The sequence below is a fragment of the Anser anser genome, assembly GCF_964211835.1.
Source record: "Anser anser genome assembly, chromosome: 10".
Taxonomy (NCBI): Eukaryota; Metazoa; Chordata; class Aves; order Anseriformes; family Anatidae; genus Anser; species Anser anser.
Window position 1 is genome coordinate 8967323 of NC_139730.1, and position 12040 is coordinate 8979362.

General features: G+C 41.1%; 1 protein-coding gene across 7 annotated transcripts in view; it reads left to right on the forward strand.

The window, feature by feature from the left end:
• ARNT2 (aryl hydrocarbon receptor nuclear translocator 2) overlaps nt 1-12040 on the forward strand; it is a 107435-nt gene that overhangs the window by 13063 nt on the left and 82332 nt on the right. For 3 of the 7 annotated variants that reach the window (XM_083851288.1, XM_083851291.1, XM_083851287.1), the window contains exon 2: nt 11881-11992. In XM_083851288.1, the coding sequence (XP_083707414.1) occupies nt 11881-11992 (112 nt within the window). Of the gene's footprint in view, nt 1-5925; nt 6075-11198; nt 11367-11880; nt 11993-12040 lie in introns of those variants that run through there. The other 4 variants (XM_083851290.1, XM_083851293.1, XM_083851292.1 and 1 more) reach the window with 3 other exon arrangements.

Here is a 12040-nt window from a genome sequence, read left to right on the forward strand (position 1 = left end):
CCTTTGTTTGTAGCCTTTTTGGAAGGTAGAAAAAATCAGCTTTTGGAGAAACTCTTCTTCAAAGACATGGGCTACTGCTAATACAGGTTGGTATGTCAGAGCGGTGGGAGTTTCAGAAGATGTTCCTAAGGCTGTCCTCTGCCGGAGGTTAAACTGAACACATCCAGGGCCCTGAACGGTGCAGTCTGTAGGCTGGAGGTAGACTGGTGGATACTTTTCAGGCATCTTTTTGAGGTCCAGTCAGATTTGAATCTGGAATTTCCCTGTCCACAGACCTTTTCCGTGATCTAAAGGCTGGACTACAGAGCTTCATAAATTGTGCCTGGAGTTTAGAAAAAGAATGGCTTGAAATAATGGATCACGACCAGTCTATTCACTTATGCATCTTGTTCAAGTGGTATGAAATTTTTGATCCTCGTCTCTGCTATGGGAAAGTGAAGATAGGTGTTTTTTCCCACCTCTAGAAAGAAAAATTAAAAGAGATGTCAGTCAGAAAACCTTTTTACTTGCAGGAATTTCAGTGAGGGATAAAATGAACATGGTATTTAATACTCAAGGCTCAGGCTGGGTTTTTAAAATGGAGCTAAGTGTGGTTTTTTTCCTCACCAATTTTTTCGCAGAGAACCTTGCTTAAGAAATTTTGAGGAAAAAGGAGAAACAGGAAGTCATACTATTTTTAGAACATATTTTGTGATGCATACTGATATTCTTTTTAGGGTATTTCACACAAATATTCTTACTTGTAGTAATAAATAGGGATGTGGAAACACCTGAAAGGCCAATTAATTATCGTAATATCAAATAGGCATCATTTGCTTGTTGATCGAGCAGAACTGAAGTCATTAGTGCTATCAATAAAATATTGTTTAATGGAAACAACAGAATTGTGATTACCCAACAGTGCCTAAGGACACTGTAAATACACTGATAATTAAGTATTTGGTAACAGGAGTAGTTGTTCTGAATAGAATTTAGAATTAACATACTCTTCTGAGGCAAACTTAAAAAAATCTTTGTAATAAATAATAATAAATTAATAAATAATAAAGGCATTTGAAGGATATGAGTAAGTGATTTACAACTAATAATTTAAATTGGAGTGGTCTAAATTTTGTATCTTTGTAGTTGGACTGTGTTGTTCCTGAGCTTTCTACACGCAGTGGGACTGGATTCCCTGTGTGTGGGCGCATCCAGAAGGCTCAGGTCTCTGACCCCATCTTAGTGGCTTGCAGGACAGCTCGTGGTCCACTGCCACAGCAGCGGTGGTCAGTTCAGTCTTACATTGTTGGACAGACATTGCTTCCTCAAAGGTACTTCGTTCAGATCTTTCATCGTCTTCCTTAGCATCCCTTGATGACTTGGCTCAGTGAACTGACCACCAGTGGTGGTTTCTCTGGGTGTTTGACCTGTGCTCTGTTGTAGTGGGCAGTTAAGGCACGAGACACCGCTTCTTGGTCTGGCTCTCAGAGTTGCAGTTTTAAGTTTAGGATAAATAATGTAAATACTTGTACCTGTGAGCTTAGACCATGCTTACTGTGCCTGTCCACCTCAATGAAAATGGATTAAAAGAATATTTATGTGAAACAGCTAAGAGGGGACCACACATGAATTCATTCACAAGAAAGTCTCTGCTCAATGTTTAAGAAAAGTCTTGTTAAAGTTCTTCCAAGTCAAATCAAAAACTATATGCATAAATACTGCCTTGCATGCTCATGAAATCTGAGAGCTGATTTACCATAGATAGCTTTACAGAAAATATGGACAAGAATCAAGTGATGTTGATTCTCAAGTCACGTAATCTGACTTTCATGTGCATTTCTGGGTCAGGATGAAAAGTGAAATAGTCAAGAGAAGGCTTTGGATTCCTAGGAAGGCTAGGCTACCCCAGTCTGCATTTCGTTAAGGTCAATCTTGTAGGCAGATTTATTACCCATTACCTTTATTTCATTGCATATTTACAGCTATTCGGTATGTTTTTATGAGGTCGATAGGAGCTCAGAGGAGGCTACCTCTGTGAAAGGAGAGCACTGTTGTATTGTTGATGTGAACTCCAGGGAACCATAGTGAGGCTTTTCTTGCTTGTACCATTATAATTACCTTAATGGTAATTTCAAAACAATTTTTGCAAATTGACATTTGAACTCAAATTGATTTTGTTCATGTGCAACCACTGAACTTTGGCCAAAATCTAAACCAGGTTCTGTTGCTGGAAAAAAAATGGCTAGACAGACAGCAAGAAGCCAGACTTCTTGACAGAAGTGAACTGTTGTTTTTATTCACTCATCTTCAGATTACTTATTTAATAGTGAAGTCACAAATGATGGCATAGTAACTGCTCAGTAGTTTATCTACACATATTGCTATTATTTATTTCTCATAAAACAGTTGCATAGGAATTTATTAAAGCATGTTAGCTTGTAAATATCTTTGGACAATTATCTTGCAGAACAGGAAAATGAAACAAGATGAAGAGCTTGAGGAAGGACAAATAGCAATGTCTATATAAAACAAGTAATCGGTCATCAAGAGTAAGGACGTGCTATGGCAAATAACTTAATTTGATTATTTATGAAATAAATTGGGAGTTGGCTAATTTCTTACCTCTGGAGAAGAAGCAAGCTTGAGAAACATGGTGTGCCCTGCTCATCATGTACAACCTGGCTGTTCTGTCCCAGACAAAAGGTTCATCCAGCTCAGCATGCCTTTTTCCAGCATTGGCCACAGCAGATGCTTGAAGGAGTATAAAATCAGAGCAAGCATGTGTGGTGCTCCCCTGGGTACGTTCCCACCCCTCAGCCATGCGTGACTCAGAGCCTTCCTGAGCCAGGCATGACATTTGTACTGAACACCTCTCAGCATGTTTCCTTTCCACTGTTTTGGGCAGGCTCGTACAGCCTTCTAGCATCCGCAGCTTCCTGTTGCAGGGAGCTTGGAGCATCCAGAGATGGTCATGGCTGGTCAGGATGGCACGGAAAGAAGTAAAAATGGTGCAGGGAGATTTAAAAGAAAAAAAAAAATTAAAAGGGACAATTTGTAGGACAGTTTGACTCAAATGGTTTCCCTTTGCACTTGATGAGTGGACAGGCTCGGGGCGGTTCCCAAGAGGGGACTGGCAGTGCAAGGAACCTCGATTCAGCTGTTCGGTTTGAGGCACAGTCACGGGGACATCCGGCACGTGGAGCAGTGCAGGAAATAAGGGGTGGTTGCATGAGAGCGTTTTGCTTTCTGTGCAGAAAGAATTCAAGTCTTAGTGCGGAGGCAGATGCAACAGAATTTAGACATAATCGGAATCCCGGTAGAGCTAATGGTGCAGTGACGCGTGTTGTTTGTTGGTGGTGGTTTTGTTTGTTTGGTTTTGTTATTTTAGCTTGTACTGGAACAAATTGAGAGCAACCCAGTTGGCTCTTTGCTTTCCTGCTGAGCCACAAAATGTCAGAGCCTTACCAAGCCCTTTTAACTAATAACGAGTGAGGATATTCTGGTGCAGCTCCACGTGCAGGTGTTTTGCCTAGGTCCGTGTTACCGTGCCTGGCTTCAGCGTAGCTCTGGCTTGTCTTGCAGCTTCCGCTTTCCCTCCTGGTGTTTACTGGTTGAAATACAGCAAGTGTTCTGTTTTAAAAAGGAAAAAAAAATATTCCTGTGCATGAATTTCTAATTGAATGCCAACCCAAACAAGCTAAATGAAACAGACTTGTTAAATGATGAGTTAATGGACTGAGCGTGATCTGTCTCTGAGAAACTTGAAGGAAAGTCATTGCACGTTATTATTTTTCATCTTGTTTGTTTGCCCAGGCTGGGCGTATGCTTCAATTTTTGTGAGTTCATAAATGGGTTAGCCTTGGCCCATTTTGCATAAAAGAATAGCCATAGATTGTATTTGCTAGTTCTGACACAGTAAGTAAAAAATATGGAAAATAACTTTGAATGTTACCTTCTGTTTCTTGCACACAACTTATAATTATGCAGTTATTTTTGGCAAATACAAAATGTCAGAGGAGGAGGGAGGATCACCATTCATTTTAAATGGAAATGATGCATTGTGTGGGAAGCCTAATTTTTTTGTAATGCAGAATCGTTTAATTAGTACTTTTGCCACGTGTCACTAATATCAACTGAAATAATATCAATAAAGCCAGAACAAATTAAGGCAGAAAAAATGAGGAATACGTGTTATCAGTGCATGATCGTGTATGCAATGGCCTAAGACCAGACAGGGTCAGATTCAAACGGTATAAACCATCCTGGCTGCAGTCTTACCATGACCCTTCGCGTAGGCTAAGCTTCTGCCTCCTTTGTTTTAATTAATGTTCCCTCCACCCTGAAACAGCCTTTCGAAGCCGGATTTTCATCCTCTCTGCAAACTGTCCTTTTACAGTGACTACCCTACTTCCCTGCTCGGTTTGCACCTACACTTTCCCACTTGCGACTATTTATACCCGAGAGTCTGTTGCCGTGTGGTTGAGGCTGAGGTTGGGTTTTCACTCCAAGGCTGGTCCGGGTCTTTGGATATGCTTCTGACCTGATTTTTGGTGCGCTTAACAGACCTTGGATGCGAGAAGCACTCCTTCCAGTGAGTCAGTCCATCGTAACATGTGGTGAAGTCCTAAGCGGTGTCCTGCTGGAGTTAAATCCACTGCGTATGCAGTGACAAAGCTTTACGGACGTTCAGAGGCAAGCCAGGTGCTCAGGTTCGGGTGACAGTCTTCAAAGCTCGTTCCGCAGTGAAGGTACAAGCCTTCTTCTAATACTGAGGGGTTTATTATTTTCTGAGACTAGAGACAAGCTTTTAGAACAGGAGCCACTGACGCCTCTCTTTAAGTGTTTCCTCCATATTTTGAATTCCATCAACCTCTCATTATGTGGTGGGGAGGGAGGGGGTTGAAGTGTACCATGACTTGTCAGCAAAGTTGGATTTGTTAGCTTGTTCCATGGAGTACAAGGAATAGTTCATCTGAGCCAGATACTGAATAGGCCAAGAAGAGATAGCAAAGAATTATGAATGAGAAATTGAAAAGCAGCTAGGGAAAAATACATAGGAATATGTGAGAAGGTGAATTGGTGTCATGCAGTTTGTCAGGAAGATGGGAGGAGTGAAGAAGCAGGTATCCATCCAGTCCTTCCCCAACTAGTTGGGCACTTAAAGGAAGAATTCCCATAAAGTAGACCAAAACTGTATCAGTTAAAATGAAAAGTAGAGCCCAAAAGTAAGGTTTTTGGACCCTACCTCCTTTTGCACATCCCCGTGATGGACTACAAGGCATGCAGAAGGCATGGTTAGTACTGAGATGCCAGGACTTCTGTAACTGCCCTTGGGACACAGCAGTGAGATGTGGAGGCACCACGCAGGATTTCAGCTCTTCGGATACGATAAATATCTCCTGGATTGGTTTCATTGTCCTAACAGCTGTTGGTGTCTCCTCCGGAGTCACAGCAAAGGCAGTGGGCACAAGATAGCTGGATTTGGCCTCCAGACCACCAGTTAGGGCATCTCTTAAAAGGTCTGTGACTGTCTCTGCCGTGTCCCAAAACGATGAGCTTAATCACATTGTTCCCCCCCCCCCCCCTTTCATGTATGCTTAGCGTTCATCTGTGATGCTGAAGGGTGATAAATCCCTGATATTAATTTTTTAAAAGGGAGCATTTCTCCAGTAACTACTCAAAATGTGCCCTAATTTTTCTTTGAGATTGTGAGAGACACCCCCCCCTCCCCAAAGTACAGGGCATTTTGATTTTGGTGGTGGAGAAATTTTAAAATTAAGTAGAATTTATATATTATTCATAAAAGCCCTCCCTTTCTTAGTAGCTGTTTCCAGAACCTAAATGGTTAAAGTAGAAAATGTTAGTAATTTTGCTGCAAATAAATTGATCAGTATGCAAGACGGTTGTCACTGGCTGAATCATGGTCCACAGTTAAGGTAAACAGATCTGTGATGACATTTTCTGAGCAGAATACCAATGCTGCTACATTTCTTCCCAGAGGTTTCTGACACTTCTTATATGCGGATAAAATTTCTCTCCAAGAAGGTTTTGTTCACAGGAAAGAAATAGCATCTTTGAAAGAGTCTTCTTTAAAGGTGGGATTTATTATATTTCCTGATTTATTTGCTATGATAATTGTGTTAGAGAGCATAGAAAAGGATATTTTTGCTTTTCTGCATATCCTCTCTGTACAGTAGATCTTTCTGATGTGGAGTCTATTTAAAGTATCTGGCAGTGAGCTGCAAAAAAACAGTATTGAACAGAGTTAACGGGAACAATGAAATGTTTTAATTCCAATATTCTCTGAAAGTCATCTCTTGTTTTATAATCTCCACAGATAACATGCAAAAGCAATGACTGAATATGCAGCTTTGTTTTAGCATAGGTGTTTCTGTGAAATATTTTTGGCTACATGATGGCTTCATACGTTCAGTGGCATATTCTAAAGTAAAGAGATGCAATTTAGTTTATTCCTACATGTCTCCGTGCTAGGCAGAAACCCTCCTTTGCAAATGACTGCAATCAGAACCTGTTTGCTGAGATGCATCTAACCCCTGAATGACTTCAGGGTATGGAAAGATGCAGTTTCCAAAGAACTTTGTGAAATCTGCTCTCTCGGAACACTTAAAATGTCTGTGGATGTTGCTGTTTGAGGGAGAGGGAACGTTCGTATTTCTGTATTTAGCCTGAGATCCATGTTTACTTGGAGGTGATTGACATCTCGGTCATTCTATGGATTAGCGGTCAGAAATCTGTTACATTTCTCCTTATATAAGGAGAATCCTGTTAGTCTAATCAGATGCTGGTATCTGACTTTAATCCCATCAATTACAGTAAGTGCTGAAGGATAAGAGAGCCTTGCTGAGAGCATGCTCCGTGATACCTGACATGTCATAGCAGACCTGGAGCTGGTCATTAAACTTGACGTCAGAGATTCAGAGCCCATTGAAGTCGGTGAGAGCATTTCTGTCACCTCCTGTAGGCTGTGGGTTTAATCCTGGCATGTGTAGTTGAGAAGAGCGCGGCTTGGCATGCTGGAAATAACGTGGCTAACAGCTCCTTCGGTAAGGTGGACTTGCAGAGCCTTGCTCCTCGGACGGGTGTCTGAGCCCGTGAGCAAGCCAGGAGGAGCTAGAGCTGGATTTCACTCTGTGGATTTTGGGCTTGAGATCTGGTGCTTGGGTTTAAGAGCTGTGGTTTAATAATTCCCGAACTCAAGAGGAAAGCCCAGATTCATCCAGGTGTGTTGTCCCATCCAGCGATTCTTGTGACTGCGGTTCACATGTGCTTTCAAGCAACATTTTCATGCAACATTTAGCTTGCTTTCTGTCTTCAGCTTTGTAATCCCTCTAGCTATTTTTGTACAGATCTCTGCAACAGTTTGAGATTAACTTGGAACTTACTGGGAGGAAATCCCTGTATTTTATCTGTATATCTTATGTACATTTGCAGATTATTTAAATTATTTTAAAATCCTTAAATATATCTGGTGTATATATCTGTATATAAATATATCTGGTATATACAGCACTGGAGAAAAGTTCGAGCAGAGCTTGATGTGTTCAGCAGTAAATTTAACTCTGGACAGAAGCGTAGGGATCAATTCTGCTGCTTTTACGATGCGCAGTGCTGTTGTCCCAGGATTAGCACAGCTCCTCGGGGGTCCCTGCGGTGACCGTGAGGATTATGGCAGGGTCAGGCCTGCGCCCAGGCATGGCAGTGATAAGACAAGGCCTCTTAGGTCATCTGGTCCGTAACTGGAAGAATATCCACTACAAATGTGAGTGTTGTGCTGAGTTTTATGTTAATAGCATTTCCGTGTTCTTTGGCTGATCTCTAGGTCACTTTCTAACCTTGAAATTAAATCCTGTGTGCAATTTTCAATAGAAGAGCGATTTCCATTTGGCACTAAGGAAGTTCTTTTAAACAAGTTATTTTTCAGAGCACTGCCACGAAGGTTATAGATGATTTTCTTGAACGTTCAGCTTGACATTGTTTTGCTTTCTGAACATTATACCTTTACACTTATGTTTTAATTTTGGGTACAGTGAGCAATGTTTGTCTTATTTCTGTTGGCAGAAGGAAAGTCTTCTCGAGAAGTCCAATCTCAGAAAGAGAACAGTTCGTTACCTATTGTTCGTTGCTGCTGAAACCCTCCTGTGAGCATCAGTATTAACATCTGTGTGGATGTGGGCCTTGAAATGTCATCTTTGATTGTTGACCACATCTTTTATTTTACATTATTTTATTTTTGGGGTAACTAACTTGACACCTGCTTCTGCATTGATGGGCTTTGGTACTAGTTTATGCTACAGCAGAATAGCTTCATTTACTTTAGGGGGCTGCCCAAAATGTGTTTTCATTAAACTTCAGACAATAGCATCTTCCTCTTATGATGATGATTGTTATTAGGTCTTGGACCAATACACACATTTTTTATTTTTATTTTTTTTTAAGGAAATAAGCTCCCTGGAGTACCCATCTACGACAATATTTCTGTCAGAGATTGTGATCTGTGGGTGGTTGCTTGTCCCCTGTCTTTCCTTCTGGAGCATGGACATACAGTTAGCTTCTCTGATCTCCAGTGCTTAGTCAGAGAAGAATCTGGCTGTTCTGTCGGGTTCTTATTCTGACTCTTCCACACTGGCCTTTGCTTTCTGAGATAACTCTTTCATCCGTTTCTTACCAGCCCGTTTTGTAGTTATCCCATCCTGTCTATAAAACCCTCTTTTACAAATGTGAATAACATCAAAGATCTGTTGCTTTTAGATGCTTGCTGATGAACAGAGATGGAACTAATTTGGGAAGCAACTCAAACCTCTTCCATCATCTCCCCAGACGTTCTTGCAACTTGGAGGGGAAGGCTGGGAGCAGCTCGGTTTGTGAGCAGAGTTTTTACAACCACAATCCAGTGCTCCCATTTCTAGAGCAGCTGTCCAGCCTGGGTGATGCTCAGCTGGGTGCTGGCAGCTGCAGTGGGGTCACTGGGTGATCCAAAGTACTGAGTACTGAATTGCTTTCCTCGTTGTGTTCCTTACGTGGCTTGGGGAGACCCAGCCCACCCTCTGGTTTCACCCTCTTCAGAACTCAGAAAAAATATTTGATGGCAGGAAAGAAAGCTTGGAAAGCTGACTGCTTTTATTAGCAGGGTGCAGCTACCCCCTGGGGTTTTGTGAAAGCTGTAATAGGTGACGCAGTGGCTGGTGGCGCCTTGGCATGGCGGGCTCGGGAGTGGAAAGGTAAATTGGGTGTCTTATGTGTGGTTGTGCGTGCAGGGCTGTCACACCTGGCTGTCCCTTAAGGGAAATCCTTCTGATTTTAAGGGCCTGAAACTATAGGCACTCTTAGCTGAGCTTTAATGTGTGTGGAGCCCCTGATTTTATTTTCCTGTGCGTGTATCTTGGAAATGGAAATTTTTGAATACATCCTTCTAGGGCAGTCAGCTCAATCAACTTAATTTTGTTCTCCCAGGACTGTGAAGACGTGTTTAAAGGCTATTTTGTGTAAGAAGTTGATTTCTTCATTTTGTTTTTATTGATGCATCATTCTGGAGATTGAAGATACCTACACAGTAACTCTTCATTTGTCTGTCAGGGTATAATCTGATTATTTGCTTCAAAATGTTTTCTTTCAGGTGTTTTTGGACACTGGTATGATTGAGTCTGTGGTTTGGTCATTCCTCTAGCCACTGCCTGTGTTTTTCTTTTTTTCCTTTTTAAAAACATGCAGTTCCTGTTTTACCATCCTATTTGAAATTCCCTAACTGCCCTTTCTTCTCATGCCTCCACATGTTAAAGGCTGAACATAGGAGCAGAAACCCAACTCATTTTCCCTAGCCACAACCACCTAAATTGGACGTCTGATTAGAACTATATGAGTCTGCCTGAGTAGTCAGTGACAAGAGCAAGGGCCCTACAAAAAGAGGGCTACTCAGCCTAACTCAGATACATCCCTAAGCACAGAATGCGTAGTAATGCAAGGATGGTGTTTCATTTCTATTTCTATCTATAAAGTTAACTTAAAAAATCTCTTTTACTTCTAGACTTTGAGAAGGAGATGAATCCAACCCTTGGCATGGTTTTCTTCAATTTTCTTTTACCCTTGAGGAAAATGAGACTACAAGAATTTCTTATTACAAATACAGCATTACGTTCAGTCTCTTCAAAATACCACTCAATTGATTTGAAATTGTTTTATGATTACTGATTAAAAAAAGCAAAAACTGATCTCCCAAATGATTTACACTGAAATGTGTTTCTGAGTGATGGGGACACTTTGCAGGTAGATTTATGGTTTTCACCATCTGTTTTAACAAATGAGTCAGCAGAGCATTTCAAAATAACCTTCGGTTATACCCATGAAATGTGAGTTTGAATGTTCCAAGTGAATTACCGGCATGAGAGTGCTAAAAGTACTTTTTCTGGAAATAGTGTTTTACCAGTTGTTTAGATGCTCTTGCTTTTATTTGTGTGGAAGTACACCAATATACATTCATGTAGTGATTCCACATACCAGAAGCTTTAGACACAGCAGGGCTTTTCATAGTATGGTAATGTAGGCAGAGGTCTTGTTGGTTGTCCTTGCACACTTTTTTGAAAAATATCGGATGAGTATTTTGCTCTGTTGCTTTTTGCTTGAAAAGGAGTTAATGAAAGTAAATGCACCAGAAGAAATTCATGGAATCAGTGAACAGATAAAATGTTACTATTTGAAATGCATAATGCTGCATAATGGATTTATATAAAGTGTGGCAGAGATGAAGTGCTGTACAGACATAATGAAAGAAACATGGATTCCTGCTTCCATAATTGAAGTTCTTTTGTATTGATCTGTTGGGAAAGAATAGCAGGATTTTTGAACAGATTTGCTTCCCATTAGTAAATATATTTATTTGTAGCTCCAGATACTCAGCCAAGTTTGAAAAAAGAAAAGTTGGAAGGAGGATGCATTTTCTTTCATGATAATTAAATGTTATGACTGTAGATTTTTACCTCCAGAGTAAGTAAAGTTTATCTGCATTTAAAAAGTTTTAATTACTCGCATACTTTACAGGAATCGCACAGAGACAAAACGTGCTTAACCTGTGAAGTAGGAAAAAATGATATAAATACGTTATATTCCATTTTTCTTTTTTAGAGTGTAACAGACTGTTACTGATAGCTTGTAGAAGTACTTGCCGGTAGTGGTCTGAAGGCAGTTGCACTGTTTTTGTTCCTCAGGTCAAGGATTTGAGATTTGGAGATCTCACTAAGCCTGGAGCACTGGCAGAGGGATGAGTGCCAGCCTGCGTTTCAGGCTCAGGTCAGCTCTGCAAGGTGCCACGCAGAAATGCAGGAAGACTTGGAGCTCTGCTAAGTTCAGTCTGGTCTACTGAGTGCTACCAAAATGTAAATAATAAAAAAACAGTGTTGCCCAATAATTAATTCGTGCTCTAAACTCTTGACCTCTTTGGCGAACTGGGAAGTCCTTGAAGTTTTATTTTCCTCAGTTCGTACAGCTTCATTTCTCTTGGGAATTCAGCCCCGCATATCTCTATGGGGCAATGTAACTACTGTTAAAGGTTGCTGGCCTTCCTCTGCCAGCCCCTCTGAGAAGCAGAACCGTGACGATCCCATAGGTAACCGTTAGTGCAGAGGCACCTACAGTATGCTGTGTTCTCTCAGCCATCTCCCAAGGCACACATAATGGTTATTTACAAACCTGCACTTGTTTTAAAGGAGCTGACAGCTTGCTAGGCTTTGATGGGAGAGCTTTACTTTTTCTTAGAAATAAAAAGGAAAGCTTTTCCCTGTTTATGTTTGAAAGGGCCTTTCCGTAATTTTGTCATCACTGGTTTCTCCTTGGAGGTAATGGATTAAAAGATCTTTTTCCCCTCCCTCTTTCCCTACTTCTGTATTACAGAAATGGCATCTGACATTCCTGGCTCGGTGGCCTTGCCGGTGGCACCAATGGCAAGTGGACAGGTGAGAATGGCAGGATCCATGCCTTCCAGAGGAGGAAAGCGCCGCTCTGGGTAAGCCATTTCCTTTTTTTCAGTGCTGAATGGAAACTATTTTTATTG